Source organism: Lactuca virosa, chromosome 1 (genome assembly GCF_052849685.1).
Source record: "Lactuca virosa cultivar CGN04683 chromosome 1, Lactuca_virosa_CGN04683_v6, whole genome shotgun sequence".
Lineage (NCBI taxonomy): Eukaryota > Viridiplantae > Streptophyta > Magnoliopsida > Asterales > Asteraceae > Lactuca > Lactuca virosa.
This window is the reverse complement of record NC_136426.1, coordinates 100,743,682-100,771,333: the sequence shown is the minus strand read 5'-3', so window position 1 is coordinate 100,771,333 and position 27,652 is coordinate 100,743,682. Positions and strand designations below refer to the sequence as shown.

General features: G+C 38.0%; 1 protein-coding gene across 1 annotated transcript; it reads right to left on the bottom strand.

Annotated features, from left to right (window-relative positions):
• Positions 1-12,973: 12,973 nt before the first annotated feature.
• On the bottom strand, positions 12,974-14,101 carry LOC145118177 (uncharacterized). Its single transcript, XM_079054182.1, has 2 exons — positions 14,009-14,101; positions 12,974-13,942 (listed from the first exon to the last, which is right to left on the bottom strand). Exons 1-2 carry the CDS (start codon positions 14,099-14,101, stop codon positions 12,974-12,976), a joined length of 1,062 nt encoding a protein of 353 aa, XP_078910308.1.
• Between the last annotated feature and the right edge of the window lie 13,551 nt (positions 14,102-27,652).

Below are 27,652 nucleotides of genomic sequence, written 5' to 3'. Positions count from 1 at the left end.
CGTTCTTATGGTGGAAATTGGTAAATCGTCATTTACCTACCTTCAAATATTTTATAGTATGGATTACGGCATCCCTCTTCCAACTATAAATAGTTTGTTGGATCCTAGCCTTAATATTTCATTTGGGTGAATTATTAAGGATTCCTAATCTAATGAAACTTGTCTTTCTTTCCTTTCAGATGTCTTCCAACAATGTTTCTGGCTCAAACCCAACAGGCTCCTTTTCCCTTATGAACTTGTGTGGTAAGGTCATCTTTGATGGATCCAATTTCAATGAGTGGATCAGAAACATCAGAATGATTACCCGCTATGAGGACAAAGAATATGTCCTCGATAGGGAGCTTAAGGTTGTGAGTGAAGCCACTGCTACTCCTGAAGAGTTTGCGGAGTTTGTTGCACATGAAAAGGATGCTACTAAAGTAGCATGCATCATGATGGCCACCATGACTCCTGAACTTCAAAAATCCTATGAAGATTTCTACCCCTATGAGATGCACCTGGATCTGATGGAAAGGTACCATCAGAGCGCGCGTCAGGAGAGGTATGAAATCATCTCCTCCATGATAACCGCAAGGATGAAGGATGGTGAACCCATCACCGGTCACTTGCAGAAGATGCAAAGGTTCGTTGACCGGTTGCTGAAGCTAAATGTTGACTTTCCTGAGGAAATGGCGATTGACATCATTCTCTATTCCTTACCTCCAAGTTATGATCAGTTTCGTATGACTTATCATATGAACAAGGAGGAAGTCACACTTAGCAAACTTCAAGGACTCTTAAGGACAGCTGAAAATGGCCTTAAGGGTAAAGCGGTTGCTACTTCTACTCCTTCAACAGCCCCTGTTCTGGCTATTGGGCAGGGAAAGGGTAAGAAGAGGAAAAGCCCTTCGAAGGGTACCAAGGGTAAGACTCTTGATGGTTCCTCTTCAAGTGGGACAAAGAAAGGTCCCATTACTCCTTCTTCAAACCCAAAGGAAGCACAGTGCTTCTATTGCCAGGATAAGGGACACTTCAAGCGAAGCTGCCCTAAATATCTGCAAGATGTAAAGGATAGGAAGGTTAAACCCATCCATGCAGGTATTTACACAATATTGTCTAATAACTCATCTAATGCTAATTCTTGGGTGCTTGATACAGGTTGTGGTATTCACATCTGTACTGATTTGCAGGCACTAAGAAGAAGTGAGCAAGTGGAGCACGGGAAGATAAACTTAGTCATGGGCAACAGGAAAGCATCACTTGTTACCAAGATAGGAGTTTATTCTTTATTGCTTAATAATGGGTTAATGTTAGATTTGAATAAGTGTTGTTACTCGCCCGAAATGGCGAGAAATATTATTTCTTTTCATGGCTTGTACAAACAAGGTTTTTCATTTTCATTTGATAATAAAAATGGTGCTATTAATGTTTATTACAATGATGTATTTTACTTTAAAGCATTACCTTGTGATGGTGTATATGAAGCCGTGAATGTTGTAGACAATCTAGGAAATAATGTGTTGTGTATTGATTCTTCAGATAGCTTGGATAAAGCATCCTTGTGGCATTGTCGTCTTGGACATGTTAACAAGAAGTGCATAGGCCAACTCCAAAAGGCTGGAGTCTTGGAATCATTTGACCTCAAGTCAGATGATAGTTGCGAGTCTTGTTTGCTTCGAAAAATGACAAAGTCACCCTTCACAGGTACTTGTGATAGGGGTGAAGGTTTGTTGGACCTTGTACACACGGATGTGTGTGGGCCCTTCAGAGTTGCTACAAGGGATGCTAATCGCTATTATGTGACTTTTACTGATGATTACAGTAGATATGGATATATTTACTTAATCAAGCATAAGTCAGAAACCTTTGAAAAGTTCAAAGAGTTTAAGCAGGAAGTGGAGAATCAATTGGGCAGGAACATCAAGATTCTCCGATCCGATCGGGGAGGAGAGTATCTTAGCATTGAGTTCCTTGACTATCTTAAGGAATGTGGGATTGTCTCACAATTGACACCTCCCAGAACACCACAGTTGAATGGTGTAGCTGAGAGGCGCAATCGAACCTTGCTGGATATGGTTCGATCCATGATGAGTCGAGCTTCGTTACCAATCTCTTTCTGGGGGTATGCCTTAGAGACTGCCGCCCATATCCTTAATCTAGTCCCTACTAAAAAGGTTGCCAAAACACCTCACGAGATGTGGACTGGGAAAGTTCCCAATTTGGACCACATCAAGATTTGGGGTTGTGAAGCTTTCGTGAGGCGTGAGACTCATGATAAGCTTGAACCTCGAAGTGAGAGGTGTATTTTCATCGGCTACCCACAAAGATCCTTTGGTTACCTCTTCTACAGACCCAGTGATAATGTGGTCTTTGTAGCAAGAAGAGGAGTCTTTCGTGACAGAGAATTCATAAGCCAAGAGGACAGTGGGAGGCAAATTGACCTTGAAGAGCTTCAAGAGTCAAGTGGTGAAGGAACCTCAAATGCTATCGACCAACCTGAGGAGGACACTCCTGTTGATCCGATAGATGAGTCTGTACCTCCAAGACGTTCCACTAGGGTGAGGAACACACCTGATTTTTATTATGGTTATCACATCACCACTGAAGGTGATACATTTATTAGTGATAGTACACTAATAGATTTGGATGAACCTAATAACTACAGGGAAGCCATGGCAGGCCCTGAGTCTGCTAAATGGAAGGAGGCTATGGACAGCGAGATTCAGTCCATGTATGACAATCAAGTTTGGAACTTGGTTGACAATGTACCAGGTCGTAAGACAGTTGGGTGCAAATGGATCTTCAAGAAGAAGACCGACATGGATGGGAAGGTACATACTTACAAAGCGCGACTGGTTGCGAAGGGCTTTACTCAAACTCCAGGAGTTGACTATGATGAGACCTTCTCACCAGTAGCTAAGATTAAGTCTATTAGAGTATTGTTAGCCATAGCTGCATTTCATGATTATGAAATATGGCAAATGGATGTCAAAATCGCTTTCCTTAATGGAAAGTTGGCTGAGGATGTTTACATGGCTCAACCAGAGGGTTTTGTCGATACAAGATACCCTAATAGAGTGTGTAAGCTTGATAAATCCATTTATGGATTGAAACAAGCATCTCGCAGATGGAATCTTTGCTTTGATGAGAAAGTCAAAGAGTTTGGCTTTTCTAGGAGTGAGGATGAGTCTTGTGTGTATGTCAAGGCTAGTGGGAGCATAGTTAGCTTCTTGGTGTTGTATGTGGATGACATACTTCTCATAGGAAACGACGTCCCAACCTTGCAGGAGGTTAAGTCCTGGCTTGGGAAGTGTTTCGCTATGAAGGACCTTGGGGAAGCTGCCTATATCCTAGGGATAAGGATATTGAGAGATAGGAGTAAGAGACTAATTGGACTTAGTCAAAGTACTTACTTGGATAAGGTGCTGAAGAGGTTCAGTATGCAAGATTCCAAGAAAGGAGAATTACCAATCCAGCGTAATGCCAAGCTGAGTAAAACTCAGAGTCCGAGTACAGAGGCTGAGATAGCTGAAATGAGTCATATACCATATGCTTCCGCTGTGGGCTCGATCATGTATGCTATGACTTGTACTCGCCCTGATGTGGCCTTTGCTTTAAGCATGGTCAGTAGATATCAAGGGAACCCTGGCAAAGCACACTGGACAGCGGTAAAGAACATTCTCAAGTATCTGCGGAGGACTAAAGATTGGGTCCTTACCCTCGGAGGCAGTGATGACTTGAGAGTGGAAGGATATAGCGATGTTAGCTTCCAGACTGATAGGGATAATTTCCGCTCTCAGTCAGGCTGGGTCTTTATCCTAAATGGAGGGGCAATTACTTGGAAAAGTTCCAAGCAGGAGACAGTAGCTGATTCTACTTGTGAATCAGAGTACATAGCAGCAAGTGAAGCAGCTAAGGAGGCAATATGGCTAAAGAACTTCATCGGAGACCTTGGAGTTGTACCAGCTATAAAGGAGCCAATGGAAATTTTCTGTGACAGCGAAAGTGCGGTTGCTTTGGCTAAGGAACCAAGAGATCACGGGAGATCTAGGCACATTGACAGAAAATACCATTTCATCAGACATCGAATAGAAGAAGGACTCCTCGTGGCTAAGAGGGTATCATCAGATGAGAACCCGGCAAATCCCCTCACGAAGGGACTGAGCAGGGTTAAGCATTTACAGCATGCGAGGCGCATTGGGCTGAAGGATGATATTAGTTTCAATAATTAGATTCCTGAAACTTGTAAAATGTAATTGACATTTGATGATAAATAAAAGTTGTTATTTATTTATGAGTAAGGTGTTACTATCTTGTGTTGATTGTTTACTATGTTTCAATTTTGCATGTTTTTACTTCCAGAATAATTATGTTATTATTCAAACCATCCACAGTCAGTCAAACTTTGGAAGTAAGTATTGATTTAAGACTGTCATGAATTTGGCTTGTATGATTTGTCTAAAAGTGCTTTGGACAATGCAATGGTTGCTACAACATTCATGAGTACTCATAAGGGCTGAGTATTGGATCCAACCCACGCTCCTTGCATCACTTCATGGAATTTATCTCGAGTGATCGTGAGACGGTAATATCATATAAATCTTCAAACCTAGAGATATGAGTTGTTGACTATGAGTTGGTTATTCATTGATTGTACGAAAACGCATTGGTAACTCGATGTTATAAAACGTGCCTTTGTGAATAATTCAACAAGTAGTTAGTACAAGCATATCAGTCGAAGTTTATCTGTTCCTTCTAGAAATAGAAGTGATATATGGGCCCCTCGATGATTTGGTTTTGACCTATGTACCGGGCCCGGTCAGAACCTAATTGATGTGTTCAATTTTGTTCTATGTCGAAACAAATCAGAGATCGAGAAACAAATGCTGGACAATAAGTAAGACCATGTTCCATGTGTTTGTCCGGCTGATATCATGAGAACAGAGGATTATATGATCACTTATCTTAAATGGCGTATCATCATCATCTCAGTTCCGAGAGACTTTGAAAGAGCTACGATTGCTAGTCGGATTTTGAAGTCATATTTGCAAATATAGTTATTAGACTTATCCAAGTGGGAGACTGTTGGATATAGTGTCTAAGTCCATAACTTTATTTGGTATGTACTTGACCCGACCCGGCATGGTCCATTTGGGTTGCATGGCATTGCAATACTTGGATAGACTAAATGAGAGAATAAGGCACTTATGATTATTAATATATTATAAGTTCTAATATATTAATAATAGTATTATTTAATTAGTATTGATCAAGTATTAATCTAGTATTAATCTAGTGATCAAAGTGAGACTAATTAAATATATAGGGTTGACTATGACAATCATCAATTCTTTTATGGTGGATTAATGATCCATGGTTTATGGGTTTGATTATAACCATATGGAGCTCCATGGATAGTCTATGGGAGTTACAAACCCATGGGTCATGAGAAATCAAGAGTCATGACAATTAAGGGCATTCATGTGTAAACCCTAATTGTGACAACACTATAAAAGGAACCCTATGGCTAGCAAAATCGTAACCTAGTGTTACTAGAGAGGGCATAACCGATTTTGAGTGCTAGAAGTATTCTCTTAAGTTATTCCAAGACTTGTGGTGTTGTGTGAAGCATTTGAGGCACAACATTTGGGGTGCTAGGCTCACAAAGTCTTGAAGGAATCCAAGCAACAACAAGGTATGTATTTCTACTAGTTTTTATGTTTTATGTAATCCCCATGCCATGCTAGTTAGGAAATAACCTTGAAAAAGAAATTTGCATGTATATAGAGAAAACATAGATTCAAGGTTATTAGGGTTGCATGTACACTTAGGAAGTGTTAGAATGCTTAAAAACCCATCACATCTTTCATTGGCTGCTATGAAGTGTGCACTCTTAGTGAATCGATCAATGACCACCCAAATCAGGTCGTGACCGTCCTTTGTTCTGGGCAGCTTAGTCACAACATCCATGGTGATGTTTTCCCATTTACCCATGGGTACAGGTAAAGGTTCTAAAATCCCATATGGTTTCTGATGTTGTGCCTTAACTCTCACACATGTTACATTATCTGCCACATACTTTCCAACATCGAGCTTCATCGTCGGCCACCAGTAGTAGGGTTTCAGATCCCTATACATTTTAGTGTTGCCATGATGAGTCGAGTACATGGTCTTGTGGGCTTCTTCCATCAGAAGATCTCTTACTCCTCCCGTTTTAGGTACCCAAATCCTATCTTGGAATACCTTTAATCCTTGACTGTTTGTACCGAACACTAACGTTTTGCCCAAACGTTCCTCCTTTCGGTCATTTTTCTCTGAAGCTTCTTCCTGAGCTTTCTTGATGCTCTCCATAATCGTTGATACAACTTCAATCCTTAATGCCCTTGGCCTTTTCCTTTCAAGGCTCACTTTTCGGCCTACAACATCAGCTACAACATTTGCTTTACCAGGGTGGTAAAGTATCTCGCAATCGTAATCCTTTAGCAACTCTAGCCAGTGTCGTTGCCTCATATTCAACTTTTTTGATCAAAGAGATACTGAAGACTCTTATGATCAGTGAAAAGCTTGCACTTCGTGCCGTAAAGATAATGCCTCGATATCTTTAATGCAAATAGTATCGCCGCCAACTCCAGATCATGAGTGGGGTATTTCTTTTCGTGTTTTTTCAATTGTCTCGATGCATATGCTATCACCTTATCCCTTTGGGTCAGAACACAAACCAGCTCCAGATGCGTCGCTACAAACTACAAAGTCTTCAATTACATTCTCGGAAACACCAACAAGACATGACTTGTGTAATGACTCCATACGTTATCTCTTCATCCTAGGTAACAGTCGTAACTATTATGTTTCCTTCGAATGAGTATCTAACTTTTGGAATTCTTGTCTGCAGGCGGTGCTCGATCTTGCACCCGCTCCCTATCCCATGCTGAACTTTCAATTGTGACCTTCAAGTCACAATCTTGATCCTTATTGGAGACTCATCCTTTTTTTTAACAAACTTAGGATAAGTTCTTTCCTTTGATTACCATAGTAGACCGATGGGTCATGTTCTAATGACCACTTATCGTATGATGCAACACTTAGACTCAGGTCATTTAGAGTCAAATTCCAGAACGGAATATACCTTCCTTCATGTTTTAATGTGATATAATCACATTCTAGCATGTAGCACTTCTAGCTACAAGCTTCTTAGCTTAACAATTTTTACAATACTTCTATTGATCGCTTCGATTATCTTTCACTTCAATCTTCTGGCTTAAGTCGGATGCTACATCGATCTTGTTTCTTTGAACAACGTAACATACTCATCTTATTCGGACTCGATTTGATATGGCCACTAGGGTCAGATTAACAATCATCTTCTTAGTCATTACCGAAACGATGGTAACGAAAGATATGAACAAAACAGAGTCGATTACTAGCGTCTTGGTAACCTTGTGACCTTCCCTGATCCAAGTGCGAGTCCTGTGCTTCCGGTAGCATAGGCCTCTACTACCATTCACACCTACTCATACTCGTCCCAAGTATTGTCTCGCAGTTTTCCAAGTCACCATACAAGAAAATTCACACAACAGCTTAACACCTCAGATAGCAAAACGAAGGTATTATATTATTCCTAGAAACGATTACATAGGTGTTTAAGTTCACCCTAGACTATGCCTCTAATAGGTTACATCATATGATACTACCCTCATGGCTACTACATATATTGATCTTCGGATGGAAAATCCTCACTCGTGATTCCTTGCGTTGTCACCTTCTTCGTCGAGGATTGTCTGAGATGCTCTTGCCTTCGGCTTTGGAGGCGCATTTGCTCTTACGACTTCATTTTTCCTCGGGCAGTCCTTAGAAATATGTCCTTCTTCCCTACAACCGTAGCACACCCTCTTACTAAATGTACACTCATTGGCGTAATGCCCAGTCCTTCCACATTTGAAGCAAGTCACCTCCCTTCCAGGGTGTTTATTTTTGCACTTCTCGTACCGTTTGCCTTTACCTCCCCATTTGCCAGACTTTGAGAACACATTGCTCTTGTTGGACCTTGAAGTCCCCTCAAATTTCCTCTTCTTGCCAACTTCAACCTTGTTGGCGGTCCTATCGTTGATCATTTCTTCGACCGACTTAGCAACCCAGATGGTTGCCTCAAGAGTTGGTGCCTGGCGTACCGACACCGTAAGTTCGTCCTTACTTTGTTGAAGTAAACACCTTGTTTCTTCCATCTGTTGATCCAACATCATCCGCACCATTGCCTGTACTCCTGCCATCGTGATTGGTTCAAGTGCAACTGCTACTTCTGGTGCTTTCTCAGTCACTTGTGGCTCAGGTTGCGGGTTACCGTTTCTGAGTCCGCTTCGAGTGCTCACCATGTCGATCTATACACCAAAATCAGACGTTCGGTGTGTAGTGACGAGAATTCAGATAGAAAAGATTTATTTATGATAGACGTATAAATCTCATTATCACTCCGAAAATTTATATGCCAGTTCTAATTCCGTAATCAAACGTTTAGAAACCTGTACACATAAAATTTCCAGATCCGATCGGCAACAGACCATAGATCTGGTAGCATCATAAAGCATCATAATTCATTTAGCACATAAAGCAATTTAGGCATCTTTCCTAAAATAAACTAGTGCTTGTGTCTAAAATATGGTAGACACTCATCTCACAATCATCGCTTAGCATTCTAAGTTTAAGTCTAGAAATCCTACAAATTCCTAGTTCACTTAAACTAATGCTCTGATACCAACTGTGACATCCCCATTTTTACGGCCAGAAAAGACCGATTTAGTTTATGCTTTTTAATAAAAATCAGAGTAACTTCTTAAGAAAAGTGTTGCGGAATTTTGTTCCCAGAAAAACATGATAAATATGTTATCAAAGCATTTCCGAAGAAATGTGCTTTATTCCTTTTAAAACCTTGGGATGTCAACGTATATACAGAAACATAAGCATAAACAGAACTTACATTCATTTACACTAGTGATCTACATCTCTTTAATCCCTCAGTGAAGTGTAGCTTTATATCGACACCTGTGATGCAAATAAACTGAGTGGGTCAGGTTGGGAAACCTGGTGAGTACATAGGGTTTTCAACCCACAATAGTAAAGTTATTATGTTTTATCATCAAACAATTAACCCAATTACCCATCCCCATTATCTTCTTTAATTCCTAGGGATCTACCCTAAGAATCATCTATCACTCATTCCTAAGGGTTTTCCTAAGGAATAGGCACGAAGTCCATCGTCGCCAAGGTTTATATAACAGACACTAAATCCATAGCTGCCAAGGTTCATCCAACGGGTGCTAAGTCCATAGCTCTCATTTATCGACAGTATTATTTGCGGGAGTCCACCTGCAATACATGTCAATGGGTTTTTAGACTACACCGGGTGAACGTATTGTTCACAACACCTACAGGTAGCGAGTCTGCTAGTGTTCCACAGACTGTCTAGAATAGTCCATGGTTGTCATCCGTACTCTGCTAGATGACGGGGCCATCGTTTGGGTAAAGGTTTCTCTCATTTTTCACATCTCACACTCATCTCATAATCTATATTACCTTTTATCTCATCCTCTGACTCATCTTTCATCACACACCAACTATTTCATCTACCCATGTTTTACCCAACATATTTGTAGATATAAAATACATATACAGTTCAGATTGGAAGAAATAGTTTAGATCTGTAAAGAAAATACATATACGGTTCAGATCTGAAGAAAAAGGTCTAGATCTGAAAAACAAAGTCTAAATCTTTCATCATACTTTCAAAGCATAAAATACATATACAGTCTAGATCTGAAGAAAAGGTCAGATCTGGAAAGATAGAAGTTTAGATCTTTCATCCAGTACAGATCTCAAGTATAAATCATCCATATATCAGGTTTAGATCTGAAAAGTTCAGATCTGCAGTGAGAAAGTCCAAATCTGAAGGAAAAAGTTCAGATCTGAAAGAAAAGGGTTAGATCTGACAAAAATACATATACCATTCAGACCTGAAGAAAAGTCTTAGATCTACAAGGAAAAAAAGTTTAGATCCGAAGGAAAATCTAGATCTGAAGGAGAAATTTCAGACCTGGAAGAAAATGTTTAGATCTAAAGGAAGAAGTTCAGATCTGAAAAGAAAGAGGTTCAGATCTTTCATCCAGCAAACATCTCAGGTAAACAGACAACATATATTTAGACACATAGCACATAATTTATATAAAATACTTCATATCTATGTGTAAGATGAAAGTGACTATGCACTCACCTGATAAGGAGTGATTCGGACAGCACTTCGCTTCTTAAAATAATCTCCTTTGACGAAACCGGGAAGTTTGCTTGAAAACCGGGCTCTACACGGGCAGAGTTTCGAACCGAAAAACTCTTTTTCTCGGAGACTCAGGGCTCTACGAGCCTTCCTTCTAGAGATAGAAAGGTTTCCTAGGCTTCTTGGGGTGTTTTGGGAGGTTTAGAGAGTGAGTAGAGAGAAGAATAAGTGGGTTTTGGTATGAAAAATGAAGGAACTCTCGGGGGGTATTTATAGGCTGAAAAAGGGGTGAACTCGTCGAGTTTCTGGCCCAACTCGTCGAGTTTCTGACCCCCAACTCGTCGAGTTGGTGCCACGTTTCGTCATCAGATTGTGCCACGTCACCCACTTCGCTGCAGCACCCTGCCGACTTCTAAACCCCATAACTTTCGCATACGAGCTCCGTTTTCTACATTCTTTATATCCACGCGTAGGTGAGGACAAGCTCTACAACTTTCCTTTTGACCCCATCGGCTAATTCTCGACCGATTTTAAATTTAACAGTATGAGAAGATTACACTGTTAAACGACCGTGTAGAATTCACAACTTCTACATACAAAATCCGTTTTCATCTGTCTTTTTATCGTTGAGCTCCTATTAATGAGATATTTAATTCTCATTTAGGTTGTGTTGGCCAAAAATCGATCAATCTAAAATTCGAACTTAGGGTTGTACACCGCTAAGTCGAAACTTCAAAAACTCATAACTTCCTCATACGAAGTCAGATTTGGGCGTTCTTTTTATGCACGCTCTCGGTTTAACATATTCTACGACTTTCATTTAGACCGCTAAGGCTAAAAGTCGCTCTATCGTAAATTCATTATTTACGCTTCCCGGCGCCGTGTCGGTTCCGTCGCGAAACTTCGACGGGTCATAACTTCTTCGTTATAACTCGGATTTCGGCGTTCTTTATATCCCCGGAATCCTTGTTTCGACCACTACAACTTTCTTCATCGATATCGGGCTTATCTAACATTTTATTTTTGACACTTATTTTATTATATCTTTATAAATAAGTATATAATCACATAAAAGCACATAATTCACATAATATTCAAATAATTCATCTTTATTACTGTAAAATAGGTTACGGTTGACCTAGACTATTACATCAACGCATCAATGCTTAGCCTCGAAACATGGGCGTTACAGGTACCGAATAGCTGCGTGATCAGAAAAGATTATAACTTTCGTGCCCAGCAGATATTGTCTGAATTTTTCCAATGCAAACACAATTGACATCAACTCTTTTTCTGTGGTGGAGTAATTTGCTTGGGCGTTGTCCAAAGTTGTTGATGCGTATTATATAACATGGAGAACCCGGTCTTTTCTCTGTCTTAAAACAGCTCCAACAGCAGTGTTACCGGCGTCACACATTATCTCGAATAGTAAACTCTAATCTGGGGGCTAAATAATGGGGGCAGAAATAAGAAGTTTTTCAGCACATCAAAATCCTTCTTGCAGTATTCATTGAAGTCGAATTCAACATCTTTTTGCAGTAACTGGCACATGGGAACTGATATCTTCGAGAAGTCTTTTATAAACCTCTTGTAAAAACTTGCATGACCAAGAAAGGAACGCACTTCCCGAACATTCTTTGGGTAGGGTAAGCTCTTTATAACATCTATTTTTTCTTTATCAACTTCCAAACCTCTTTTTGAAACAATATGACCAAGAATCAGACCTTGGTCAACCATAAAGTGACATTTTTCAAAATTTAAGACCAAGTCTGTTTCAATACATCTTTGTAAAATTTTTGTGAGGTTTTTCAAAGAAATATCAAAGGAGTCACCATAGACGGTAAAATCATCCATGAAGACTTCTATGGTATTCTCGACATACTCAGAAAAGATACTAACCATACACCTCTGAAAGGTAGCGGGTGCGTTGCAGAGTCCAAAGGGTATACTCCTGTACGCGAATGTCCCGAAAGGGCAGGTGAATGTCGTTTTCTCCTGGTCTTCTGGAGCGACTGGATTCTGATGGAAACCTAAAAATCCACCCAAACAGCAGTAGTGAGATTTTCCAACAAGCCTCTCTAGCATCTGATCTATAAAGGGGAGAGGAAAATAATCTTTCCGGGTGGTTGCGTTTAATTTTCTATAATCAATACAAACGCGCCATCCGTTTTGAACCCGAGTTGGAACCAACTCTCCTTCTTTGTTCTCTACCACTGTCACTCCAGCCTTTTTGGGTACAACTTGAACCGGGCTGACCCATTTGCTATCAGATATTGGGTATATCATCCCAGCATCCAATAACTTCATAACTTCTTTTTTAACCACCTCCATCATTGGCGGGTTTAATCTGCATTGGGCTTCCCGCGATGGCTTATAATCTTCTTCCATCAAAATTTTATGCATGCAGAGAGATGGGCTAAGTCCTTTGTTGTCTGCAATAGTCCACCCAATTGCACTTTTATACTCCTTTAAAATTCTGATCAACTCTAACTCTTCTTTTTCTGACAACTTGTTGGATATGATAACTAGTAATGTTTCTTTTTCTCCAAGATATGCATATTTCAGATGTTCTGGAAGTGTCTTCAGCTCCAAGATAGGGGCTTGCACTACAGAAGGAAAAAGCTTGGAGTTAGAAATTGGTAATTTAAGAGTTTGGGTACCATACATCAACTTTCTCTGCTGGTCCATATGAGATGCCATCTCTTGAACTTCTCTATCAACCACATAATTTTTTTATATAAGCTGAGCTGCATTAATAGACAAATTTATATGGAGCACTAATGCTAGTGACTCACGGTTAGCAATCTCAAAATATTCTGCAGATAAGGGTTCAATAACATCAATAAAATTAAGGGTTGAAACATCATCAGGATAACGCATGGCGTCATAAATATTGAAGTTGATAACTTCACCATCAAATTCCATTGAAAGGGTACCATCATATACATCTATTTTGGTTCTGGAAGTTTTTAAAAATGGTCTCCCCAAAATAATGGAACCTGAATTTGGTGAGTCATCATCTCCCATATCTAAAACATGGAAATCAGCTGGGAATATAAGTTCATTCACTTGAACCAAAACGTCTTCCAGCACACCTTTTGGGTGCACCAGAGAATGATCAGCTAACTGAATGATGACTCCGGTTTTTTTTAATGGCCCTACCCCGATAGTTTTAAAAAGTGAATATGGCAAAACATTTATAGAAGCTCCTAAGTCCAACATAGCTCGTGGCACTGAAAGGTTCCCCAACTTGCAAGGAACAGTAAATACTCCTGGATCCTTACACTTTGGGTGTAGCCTTTTCTGTAAAACAGCTGAAACATTCTCGCTTACTTTAACTATTTCGTTTCCTTTTAATTTTCTTTTTGAAGTACATAACTCTTTTAAAAATTTAGCATATCGGTGTAGTTGTTTAATTGCATCAAGAAGGAGAATATTTACCTCAACCTTTCTGAAGAAATCCATAATGTCTTTGTCTTCCTTTTCTTTTTTCGTGTTTTTCAGTCTTGAGGGAAAAGGAGGAGGGGTAATTTTCACTTCAGCTTCAGCAGGTCTATCTTTTTTCTGCACCTTTTCAGTTGCCTCAGATTCTTGCTCAACCACGATCTCTTCTTCCTCATCTTCTTGCTGATCTGGTCCTTTGTAGTTTTTACCACTTCTGAGGGTGACAGCACAAGCATTGTGCTTCGGGTTTTTCTCAGTCTGATATGGGAATTTTCCTTGTGTTTATGCTTCCAATTTGCTCATAGAGTTCACGAGTTGTGATACTTGTTGCTCCAGATTTTTTATGTTGGACTTTGTTTCATTCTGGAAAGCTTGGGTACTGGTAGCAAGACTTTTAACTATGTCTTCCAAAGACATGTCAGAACTACTAGCTTATGACTGAACAGGTGGTTGTTGAAAGTTGCTTTGGTACTGATTTTGATGGAAAGGTTGTTGAAACCCAGATGGAGCTTGGTATTGGTTTCTTTGCTGAAAGTTCTGTTGAGGTCTTGGCTGGAAATTGTTATTTTGAGGCCCTCCCCAAGCTTGGTTGTTGCGATTCTGATCAAATGGCCTGTGATGAAATCCTCCCATAGCTTGCACAGATTCATTATCTTCTTGAAGTAGCGGGCACATATCAATTGGGTGCCCGGTTTTGCAGCATATCCCGCAAGATTTGACCTTTTGCTCAATACCTTTTTCTTTTTTCAACAAAAGGACAGCTTTAGTCAATTCTAAAATCTGGGACTCTAGGTGGGTGTTACTCATCTCCTTGACTCAGTCTGCAGGGTACCACTCTTCTTCAGTTGCTGAATGTTTTGATTCATTACCCAACTTCTCGATTAATGCCCTGATCTCTGTTGGTGTCATGTCTGAAAGTGACCCTCCACTTGATGCATTTATAAGTCGCCTCTCCATGGGTATCAATCCTTCGCAGAAACACTGATATAACTGATAATCGCTAATGTCGTGTTGAGGGCATCGAACCAACAACTTCTTGAAACGTTCCCAATAAGTGTGGAGAGCCTCTCTTTTGCTTTGCTTTATACCAATAATCTCTCTGTGCAGGTTTGACACTTTCTCCTCAGGAAAATATTTCTCTAAAAAAAGTTTGGCGAGTTCATTCCAGCTTGTTATTGAACCGGACGGAAGGTTATATAACCACTCCTTTGCTGCATCTTGAACGGAAAAATGAAACGCCCTTAGTTTGATCTGGTCTTCAGTAACTGCATGGGGTTTCATTCCAGAATAGACGACATGAAATTCCTTGAGAAATTTGTGAGGGTCTTCATTCTCAAGGCCTCGGAACGCGGGCAACAGATGGATTAAACCGGATTTGAGCTCAAAGTTCTGAGCTTCTGGAAAGGTGATACACAGAGGTTGCTGGTAACCTCTTGTGTTGCCCATTCGCGGAGAGTCTTTTCAACATCGTCTCCGTTTTCGCTCATGATGGATTCTGTTTCGGTTTCAGAAGAATCTATGAGTTCGGGTTTGTCTGAAGATGATGATGAGTATTTTTGAACGGGCTGTTAATGGGTGAAGCATGTGGTGCTTTTGGAAAAGGTTGAAATGAGGCTTCAGATTCGTTCCACAAGGGAGTGCCTCGTGGTGTGGGTATTTGTAATGCGTGGGGGGGGGGGGAAGAGGCTGAGGTTCCTGCTTGTTGCTTCCGAAGTTTTGCCTCCTTCTTTAGCTTCCCAACAGTCTTCTCAATCTCTGGATCAAAAATTAGATCACCTGTACGTGAAGATCTTGGCATAAAACTATTAGTGTTTACTGTGTCCCCGGCAATTGCGCCAATTTGTTAAAACCGTTGTTGTGCACGATTTAAACAAATAAGATATAAATAAAACTGCTCTTTTGCACTAACAGGTAGCACTGGTAAGCAGGGTCGAATCCTCAAGGACACGTCCTAAAGTCTTTGCCTCGTTACGTAAGGCATGAACTAAATTTATACAAGTGAATAAAACATAGAAATGAGGGGGGGGGGGTTATTTCTGAAAATTTAGACTAATAGAAATCAAAAATGATAAAATATTAACTGAATTTAAAAGTAGTAAATAAATTCAAATAAGAGAAAGCAATTCCAGTCTCGCGGTGACTCCCCTGATCATATAATTAACCTTCAACACAATATTTGACTGTGCACTTGTTCAAACCGGTACTGAAGTTCATTAACAAGCTCTAATGACCTCTATTATAAAAATTATTTAATCAAAATAAGTTCTTTAAATTAAACCTAACTTTTTACCCTATTAACCAAACAAGCTCTTGATTAACAAAGAAAAGTTGCATTAAACACAGTGTAATTTCCCAATAAAGTTCAATACCCCTCATAAGCTCGGAGGCGTAAAAAATTATTTGATCAATCCATATTAGAGTTAACCCTAAATGCAGAATTAATCTAATATTTGTCACTTTTTACCAACTAATCTAGACAATTACGGATCTAAACAATTAGATGACTACAATGATTCACAAACAATTTAAGTGGCCAACAGAAATTGAAATCAAAATCAAACATTCAATTAAACACAGAATTGATCAAACTAAACAATAATCACAGTAAAAAAATAGTGCCTAATGATTAATCATACGAAAAGGTTATGTCTTGCGAAACTGAAATCTGAGTTTTTAGCCTGACATGGCTAAAAACGGATTACAAACAGTAGAAAATAGAGTCTAAACGATAAATCTTACTAAACAATGAAAAGAAATTGAATCGTCTCCTTTAGATTTGCGTTCTTCAGTTGAAACCCTCTGAAAATCACCTTAGAATCGCCAGGAATCGCCAATTAGGGTTACTGGATTAGTATGGGGCTCTATTTATACGTCTCGCTGTAAAAACGTCGTACCTGCGATCACAAAGGCACAACCTGCGATCACATGTATCACCCAAACCGTACCACAAGCCTTTTAAATGAAGTACATTACCATTTCGAAGCATTTTGGCCAACCTGCGATCGCAAAGGCACAACCTCCGATCGCATGTATCTCTTTTTCCAAGTCTAATGAATTTTTGGCAAGAAAAAACCACGAAGCGAAGCTGCGACCCAACCTGCGATCGCAAAGGCATACCTGCAATTGCATGTTTTCATTTTTCGGCTCTTTTGATCGTCGTTCCTCCTTCCAAGCAGTTCTTGATCATTTCTCGACATCCTTCCTCGGTTTAGACTCCAGTTAAGCTCCAAAGCATCCACTAACGCATCCTAAACTCGCGCAATCATACATGTGCTCCAAGTACCCTGAAAAGTGATAACAAAAGTGAGCAGTACGGGCATTCTACAAAATAATCACGAAACACGAAATACATAAGAATAATCGGGAGTTAGTTTGCATTTTATAACGAAATACCAAGGAAATTGTGCTAAAAAATGCATATAAAATGCATCTAACAGAATCATCACTTTAACAAGTTAGTGCATAGTTACTTTCATATTACACATAGATATGAAGTATTTAATATACATGACGTGCTATCTGTGCATATTATTTGTGTTCCAGATATCTATGTTGGATGAACAAAAATATACATGTTTTAATTTGTTTTAAACGGTATATGTATTTTATACCTATAATTATGATTGGTAAAAGTTGGGTAGATTAAAGATGAGATGAATGATGAGCGATGAAAGATGAGATGAATGATGAGCGATGATATATGAGTGGTAAAAGTTAGCGATGATCTCGTCATCTAGCAGAGTATAGATGGCAACCACGGACTATTCTAGACAGTCCAGTGGAACACTAGCAGGCTCGTAACCTGTAGGTGTTGTGAATGATGTGTTCACCCAGTGTACTCTAAAAACCCATTGACATGTATTGTGGGTGGACTCCCTAAAATAATACTGTCAATAAATGAGATAAACCCTGTCAGCTATGGACTTAGCGCCTGTTAGATGAACCCTGGAAACTATGGACTTAGTGTTTGATATATAAACCCTGGCAACGATGGACTTCGTGCCTATTCCTTAGGACAATCTTTAGGAATACATAATGAGGAATAGATGATTCTTAGGTAAGATACTTAAGAATAAAGAAGATAATGAGGATGTGTAATTGGGTTTATTGTTTGATGAGTAAACATAATAACTTTATTATTGTGGGTTGAAAACCCTATGTACTCACCAGGTTTCCCAACCTGACCCACTCAGTTTATTTGTATCACAGGTGTCGATACGAAGCTACATTACACTGAGAGATTAAAGAAGATGTAAATCACTAGTGTAAAAGAATGTAAGGTCTGTTTATGCTTATGTTTCTGTATTAACGATGACATCCCAATGTGTTAATATAAACAAATACATTTCTTCGAAAATGCTTTGATAAAACCTTTATCATCTTTTCTGGGAACAAAATTCCGCAATATTGTTCTTTAAAAAGGATACTCTTATTTTAAAATAAGCATAAACAAAATTTTTAAAATGACCATAAATTTGGGGATGTCACATTTATACACATAGGGAAATACATACATATGCAAACATAGATGCACCGAAATATGTCTGTATACACAAAGAAACATAGAAACACACATTGACCCAAATTCTCCAATCGCACTTTAGAATCGACTGGATATTTAGGAAAAGGTGTTACAACTGATAAGGGTAACTATGTTTCAAAATCGTTCAAAAAACACCATTTAAGTTTGGTATGTTCAAAAAATACCATCAAAGTAAAGCCTTCATACAAAAAACACCAACAAACTATATAATTTGTTCAAATTTCACATTACTGTAAAAAATAATTAAAGGAAAAAAGCAAGAGGAAATTACTCAAAAGGGTAACTATCTTTCAAAATCGCAATAAACACCATCCAAGTTTGTTCTGTTCAACAAACACCATCCAATTAAGGTTTTTGTACAAAAAACACCAACAAAACTATATGTTTTGTTCAAATATTACCTATTAGTAACCGACTCTTATAGGTTAAAGGATGACTTGGCCTAACTATTATGACATGGCATAATAATTAGTGACAAGACATTAATTGATATATTCCTCTTTTATAAATCAATTTAGGGCTTCTTCATGAACGAATGACTTTTTTTCCTTTGATTGCTCTTCTTATTCTAAATTGATGATCTGCAACTCAATCTCACACATTTTAAAGACACATAAGGTATTTGATGATACAAATCCTTGTGGTTGTGGGCATCCTTCTTGAATTTGGAAATCAACCACGAAGACTAATCATGTCAAAAACTTTGGGGTTTGTCCCAACCAAATGGTAACTTTAACAGGAATCTTTATCATTCTTTTTCCTATATATTTTCTTGGTTATGTGATTCATTTTTTAATATATATATATATATATATATATATATATATATATATATATATATATATATATATATGTGTGTGTGTGTGTGTGTGTGTGTGTATGTGTAAGCTTTTGCTATGGGTAATATAACAATCTTGAGATATACACTTTTTGAATATGTATGCCAATTTGTAAAGTGACTACAATAGTGTCTTGATTAATATTTATGCCAATTTGTAGTGTCGTGAAATCTAGTTGTTGTTTGCATCTCGCCTACCTATAGGTCATGACTAACTGGAATAGATTGCAAACTATTATGCATCTTCCGATTTTCACAAATCCCATTCCTTGAGCGACTTATGGACACTTATCCCATTGTTTTCATCAATTCCAGTTGACCGTTCATGAAGGCTTCCTAAATCGATTTTTAAAGGAGGAATGTATCAATTAATGACATGTCACCAATTATTATGTCATGTCACCAATAATTAGCCTAAGTCATCCTTTAACCTACAAGAGCTAGTTATAAGTTGGTAACCATTGAAAAATATATGTATATTTTGTTTGTGTTTTTTGGTACAAAGACCTTACTTGGATGATGTTTTTGAACAGACCAAACTTAGATGGTGTTTTTTGAACGATTTTAGAACATAGTTCCCCTCCTGTGTCATTTCCTCTTGTTTTTTTTTCCTTTAGTTATTTTTTACCGATAACTGTTGGTTACCATAAGGTGAAATTTGAACAAAGTATGTAGTTCGTTGGTGTTTTTTATACAAAGGATTTACTTGAATGATGTTTTTTGAACAAACCAAACTTAAATGGTGTTTTTAAATGATTTTGAAGCATAGTTACCCTCGATGAAGCAAACCAAATTAAACCCAAATTTGTGTTTAACAACTAATTTTTTATGCAAAAGCTAACGGGAATGTTAGGGATACAAACAAGATGACCATTCAACAAAAAAATTAATGACAAAGGTACAAATCAGTAATTTGTAGAAGAGATACCGGTGGGAAGTAGTGAAGTCCGGTGGTGGCAGGTGGTTCGCCGGAAATGAGTACTAGTGGTGGTGTAACTCGGTAAAACAAAAGCAATCGTCAGCGGAAGACAATGACTTTGGTGCAGGTGAACGTCGAATAGGAGGCGGACAGAAGGCAATCACTTAGTCGAGTGATGGTGGAGTATTGACGGTGCAATCGACGCCAGTGAGTGACGATGTCGATGTTCTTGGTTCAGGAGAAGGTGAAACACAAACATCGGTGACGATGGCTAGGGTTATCTTCATGATGGTGGTGGTTCGTCTGTCCGTGCTATGAGGTCGTCATTCACAGAGAAAGGGAGCTCGCTTAGCTTCTATTAAGCCAATGTGCAACCCTTAAACGACCATCAATTTATTGATTTACCAAAATGTGTTACAAGCAAGGTTGCCCGGGATCTATTTGATTTTCATGTCAATCTTGTTTGACATCACAGAATCCCCAAAATTAGATTTGCTTTATTTTTTTTTTATCTTTGGCACACTCTTGCACAAAATCCTTGTGATTTTTCAAAGTCTGGTTCTAATTCCGATTGGTTACTTTAATTTTGAGAACAGATCATGGTTTCCAAGCTGGTAGTTTGTTTAATGATTATGAATGTTTCAATTCCGAAATGACGGTATTTCAAGAGATTAAAATTCAAATCGGGTGTGGCTTTTGAATTCACTGACAGACGCGTGCCTGTTACAATGGTTTCTGACAAATGTGGATGAGTTGTCACAATTTTACAGGCTAATTTACGGCATACAGGAATGTGGAATGTCGATTTTCTCTCTCTACTCATAGCATACCGTATAAAAAGGTTTTGAACGGTTCACTTTCACTGACCGCAAACACAACTCTCAAAACCCGCAAAGAAAAAATTGTTTTCTCTCTACTGTTCATCATCTTCTTCAACGTAATAATGGCAGGTTCATTTGAGAACATCTCCTTCACTGACCAGTTCGCCTCTGTCATCATGCTTACTGTGAAGCCCAACCAGAACCTAATTCTTGATCTTGATGTATCACACTACAATGAAGTTCTCAGGCCAATGATCGAATGCCTTAAATTCTTGCCACTGGATCAGGCATTAACAATGGCGGAAACTATTCCCCTAGTTCATCTCTCAAAGGCATACCCATCTTCTATCTACAGCAAAACAGAGGACGTCATCCACTTCGAGGTTGTTTATCACAAAACCTCAATCACAAACCCCATTTTAGAAAAATTCTAGGGCTTACTTTACCTGCAGTTCATGTGGATCCAGAGTCGATTTCATCCACTGCCCTAATTGAAATGTTCTATCAAATGCGATACACTGGCGACATCTCACTGCTATCAAAGTTCAGGAAACCCTTTCTTCCTCCAATGTTGAATGAGTTGTTCACTCTCCTGTTCAAGAGTTTCTCGGAAAGAGCTGCTGGTTCAGATAGCGCAAGTAAACTGTTCCACACTCTCATCTTTGGGTTATACCATGGAGTCAATCTTGACTATGGTTCTATTCGGTGGACTCAACTTATTTAAAGAACATCTCTACTACTCGCCACACTAAGATTTCTTATGCTAGATTTTGGTCGATTGTGGTCAACCGTGCCCTAGGCCACTTCAAAGTCCCTTTGATGATGGATTCTGTAATGGCAGCAATTCTGACACTCCAAGCTTCCATGTTTGTGATGTCCGACCCCAGAAACTTCAATTTCATTAGTACAATATTGGATGCAATGTTGGTTAAGGTTCCTCTTGACAATGCAATTATGAGGGAGTATCAGAATTTATCTTCTTCTAGTGTTCGACCGATGCCAGCTAATTTACGACAGTTGATTGATGAAAGCAACAAACCAGAGAAGGGAGGTAAAAGGAAAGCAAAAGTTTCTCCTTCTGAAGTTGTTAATGCTCCCAAGAAGAAAAGGAAGCCTGCTAAGAAACCAAGATCTCCATCCCCAGTACGTCAGTATAAATTAGGATCAAGAACCATTACATAAGTTCAAGAGGGTGATACAATTAGAAATGAAGAAGAGGATACTGCAGCAACTTTGGAACCATCCCCAACATAACCAATCCAGAAGGTATCTTCTCCACCATCCTCCACTCTTCCATCTTCTGATATTTTTGGGAATATTCTGAAAGAACTGTTTCTGAATTTATCTACTGCTCCACAATCACCACCTGTGATTCCACCTACTTTACTCATGTCATCCTCACCTTCTACATCCACAATTCCAATTTCATCCATCGCTTCATTACCACCAACTAGATCTGTTGGAATTTCTCTTCCACAGATTTCAATCCCTCTCTCCTCGCCAATGTTTACCGATTCAACCAATCCTACAACAACTTCAGTCTCCAATCTACCGGAAGTCCCTTTATCCAAATTTGTTTCAGAGGAGGTACATACTTCTGTCATTCCTATCAATGCATCTGATGCGGGGGTAAATGTCAACACCGGTGTGACTTCCTAACTGGGCACCTCCACTACTCCTCTTTCCGACGACAATGATTTCGGAGACGATCAGGAAACATTTACAAACTTTTTCTTTAGCCCCTTCACCATAAATGTCAACAACAATGACGATGAATCTCTGATGACCAAGGGTCAGTACAAACAGTTGAACAAAAATCTTGACACGATCCTTGAGAACTCCACCGCTTTCTCTTCTACGAAGTGGAAGAATTTATTAACCACTCACAAAGAAACAGTTGATGTGCTAACTGCTGAAAATGACAAAGTCATTGAAGCATCAACCAAGATTATTCAAGCTTCAGAAAATACCAATTTTGAAACGACCACAAAAGTCGAAAACTACATCAAGATGTAAAGTCGTTCATGACTGATTTCCGAACCTCCTCAGATATCAACACAACTTCCATGAATAAAGTGATCGCAGGATTTTGATCCTCTTTGCAAGCTGATAAGGAGGCTCTCTCACTTATCTGTTCCGAGATAAAGTTGAGAATGTTGAACTTACTTCTTCCATTATTGTTGAGTTCGAAAGTGTTGTGAGGTGTCGAAGTCTGTTTGAGTCATTGTATGTTTCGAAGTTTGTCTGTATGTTGTATATTATAAGGGCATTTTGTGACGAAGCCTAAGTGTCTTAGTCCCTGATACTTTTGTACACTTTTCTTATCCCTATATATATATATATATATATATATATATATATATATATATATATATATATATATATATATATATATATATATATATATATATATATATATATATATATATATATATATATATAGAGAGAGAGAGAGAGAGAGCTAGGTTCAGGTGTTTAAACTAATTATTGTGTTATTGTATGCATGAATATGGGCCAATCAAAATTTAAAATAAAAATAAATAAGTAAATAAATAAATAAGGGTAAATAGGTAATTTGATAATTAGTTTCCACAAATAATATCCTATAATTATGGTAACCATTGACTTCAGCTACTAGGCTTTTTAAAACCACCGTAACCCTAATCAAACCATCTCCAGCCGTCACCTCCATCCTTATGCCTCTCACCACCGGCCGCCACCCTACCCTTCTTTCCCCAATTAATCAGACAAACACAAACGGCAATTACCAATCGTTAAACATAACATGAACTCCGAATCCAAATAACAAAATAACTCCGATCAAACCTTCTTTCCGAGCACAGGTTCGATTTTTGATGTTCGTGGGAGTTACGAATCCGAGACCTATCACATTTCAACTGCGAGCCCGTTCCTTTTGAATCGATCAATTCACAGTGTCGATTCCGAGCCGTTCTTTCCGAATCAACCATCAACAAACGTTCGCAGGAAGACGTTCTCAGTTGTTCACCCTGATTAATTTTTTATTCAGATTTCATTTGATCGCATTACACATCCAAAAGCGAGCGTTCGCAGGTGAGATCGTTCATACCATGAGATACATAATTTTGACTTTTCTGTTGACCACCAAGAACGTCTTTAAATCAATCAGGTTTCATTCATTCGCAGGTAACTCATCATTCTTTCGATTTTGATAGTCTTTGTTTTTCATCACAATCCTTCTCGTTCCGATTGTAATCACGATTTTGATTCCAAGGAAGAAATTGAAAGATTTTTTTTTTCTGGTATTGCTCCAATTATATGTTCCATATATCCATTGTGAACACTACTAATCACTTCATCGACCATCTCCATCTTCTTTGTTCAAATTAGGGTTCTTGATTTCAGTTTTTCATTTGTTGTTTTTTTGTTTAATTTCTGATTCTTTTGACAGGAAATGATTAATTTGCTTTTCATTCGAATTTTTTTTCCTGATTTAACACTTCATTTATGTGGACAGTGCAGGATCTTGACAATGTTGAATTCTGAAAAGGTATCAAGTATGTTATGTAGATGATTCAATGGATGATATTGGTGAGATTCCAATTCTATTGGAATGGAATCACGAATTCCAATTCTGTTGGAATGGAAAGACGAATTCCAATTCTGTTGGAATCACAGAAGTTGATGCTTGAAGAACATACCACAAAATTGAAACGGACCACATTATTCTTTTAGAATGTATTACTCGTTGTTAGATTTTGATGTTTTCTTTGCCGTTTTGATTGTTTTTTAGTTTTATTCTTTAACAACAAATGTAATTCTTAACAATTGTTATCTGTATTCTATAAGAAATAATGTATTTTTTGTTTTTATTCTTCAATTGATTGTTCAAGAATTTGTTATTCTTCAAGAATTTTTTAAATTCATTATCAAGAAATAGGTTCAAGAATATTTTTATTATTTATGGTTCAAGAATATTTTTATTTTTGAATATACTCATAAACATATTCTGTTAGAATGTCCGAATTAAAAGAATTATAATTCTTAAAATCGGATTTTTAAAATTAATAGAATCTATGATCCCTAAAAAAATGCAATTTTCCTTTATTAAATCTATATTAATTGACTAAATTACCCTTGTAATTAATTAAGATGATATTTTCAATTATATTTAATTCATTAATATATATTAATCACTTTCTTAAAATAAGTAAATTTGATTGGCCCACATTTATGCATACAATAACACAATAGATACTTTTAATAGAATAACCTAAGCATATATATATATATATATATATATATATATATATATATATATATATATATATATATATATATGGGATGAATACTAGAGTTAGGGAGTAGCTTTTGAGTAGCTTTAGCTTCGACTTGTACTCTCTAGAGTTTCTCTGTATTTTCAGAAAGCGTAATCGAGCCAAACAGATTATATTTAGATCTTGTGTTCTTAATTCTTTCCAAACTCTGATATCATATTACATACTCGATTAAATCACTGCTACAATTATCTCCAAGATTGAAAAGCTGCAAGCTGACTTGGCAATAGAAAACAAGATTATGGATGAGTTAGCTGAGAAAAATCAAAAGACCAAAGTTCTTTTTGAAAAGTTAAAAAATGCTACCCAGGCCAAATCCAATCTTGAAGAAGAGCGTTCTTTAATCAAAGGGTGCATTTCTGAAGTCAATGACTACTTGCAACAGATTATTGAAACTCGAGATTCGTCCTTCACAGTCTTTACTAGACAGTCTTTCTCTGAAAAACTTCAGCCGATGTTTGCAATGCTCAATCAGATAATCGGTGTTTCAGGATCTAGTGCTCCTTCGAAACAAGGGTGAGACAAGGACCAGCAGCCAAAGACTGAAACTGATCACAAGGGTAATGAAGCTTCTGCATCAAAGAAAGGAAAGGGAAAAGAAATTGATGATGATGAAGAAGAAGAGTTGTCTAAATATGAGAAGCTAGTGAGAAAGATACGTGACAAAGAGCTAGATGATCTCCATGCTCTTCAGAAGAAATTAGAAGTAGAGGAAGCTGAGGCTAAGAATGCGGAAATTATGCTTGAAACTCAGAAATAACTATTTCCTTCTTGGACCACGGAACACATTCATAAATAATCGATTGATGATCCTAGTGTCTACTGGCTGGAGCCCTCAATCTCGTTTGACTTAGACAATGATGTGGAAAGTCAATTCGATTTTCCCATCAAGGGCATTTCTATTTCGTTGTTTGAAAACATTGAGAAGTCTTTGATCTATAATAGTGTTGTTAATCGGAAGCTCTTCTCGTTTTACTTAAAGTATGCCAAACCATAGTACGGGACGTGTAGCTTGAAGAGAATAGTGATTGTGAAGCCTGGTTTGCCTGTTTGAAGACTTTCTGAACATAGAGTTCAAGGGATTCAGAGGAGATAATCATGTTGTAGATAAGTTCACTTTGGCAGACTTGCCGTTTATGAACCCATACGGCCGACTTTCCTTGTTTTACATCATTACGAAAGATGAAAAGAAGTATGAGCCTATTTTTGCACACTTGAAAAGAATGATCATTTGCTACATCCATGAAATTGCAAAGATGGATGTTGAGATAGCATCAGTTCTAAAAAAGAGGCCCATTCTGAAACCAGAAGAGCAACCAAAGGACATTCAGAAGCTGAAGGTGGGAATTATCCGAAAAGAGCATTGGAAAATAGTCTATAAGAGAAAGCATGGTGATGTAGTTCAAAATAACATGTTCTTTCTACGAGACAAACACTTTTACTCCACAGCCGCTCTGAAGAGTATTCTTTCTTTAGCTGAAGCGAACAAGGCAAACTATGCTGCCGACCTTAAATGCTTTTCGGATATGATTAGATGGTACTTGTGTGTCCGAAACTCGCTTCTGGAAATAATGCCAAAATTGTTTGACGCGTAGAGAAGACAATGAAGACACTCCTTCTGAATTTGACACAAAGGGGGAGATTGTTAGGTCTATAATATGTTGTGTCAAATGTACGCTTTTATAGTTTTGTTTATTCCGAAATGAGTCTGTCCATATTCGGTTCTGCTATCTAGTTTAGTCTATATATAGTGCGTGCATGCAACACATTAGGGTTACGCTTTTGAACCCTAACTCCTTTTGTAAGCTCTTAGAGAAAAGTTTCGTCTTTGTGAACTCTTCTAGAGCCATTTCAATCCAAGCATTAGGCACACTTTTGATCAATATTTTTCTTGTCTTTAATTCACGTCATGAATATAGAATCTATCGATCTTCATTGTTTTTACATGTTTGTGATTTTGGTTTGTGGAAGTGCTTTGGATTTCAACTTGCGATGTTCATGGATTTGGTCTTAAATCCAGTGAACTACACACAATTCATCAAACCACTTAAATCTCATAATTCATAATTGCGATTACAAGAGTTGCAAAATTTGATTTTGCATGACTTTAAAATCCCAATTTGTTGTCGGAATTTATAGAAGGTTTCATCCTAACTTACAGTTGAAGAAGAAAGGAAGAGAGATGATGATGGAAGATGGGCTTCTCTTACTACATAATGAAGCAAAAACAATGAAGACAAGAAAAACGCAACAGGTGTATTTCGGTCTTATTAGGAAAAAGCCAACACATCTTCATCAATAATCCTCCCATATCAATTATGTACATCATCATGTCCTGTTGTATATTGATGGTACAAGCAAAAAGATATTTTGGTCTCTCCCTAGCATAAAATGGAACTACATGGACATAATCTATGGTTATCTTGTGTTATCAATGAAGGGAACATCAAAAGAAAAGGTCAAAGTTTCAATTTTAAAGGAAAAATTCAGGTGCTTAGTCTACTGTTTTTATGGGAAGCCTAAGGTCTCGA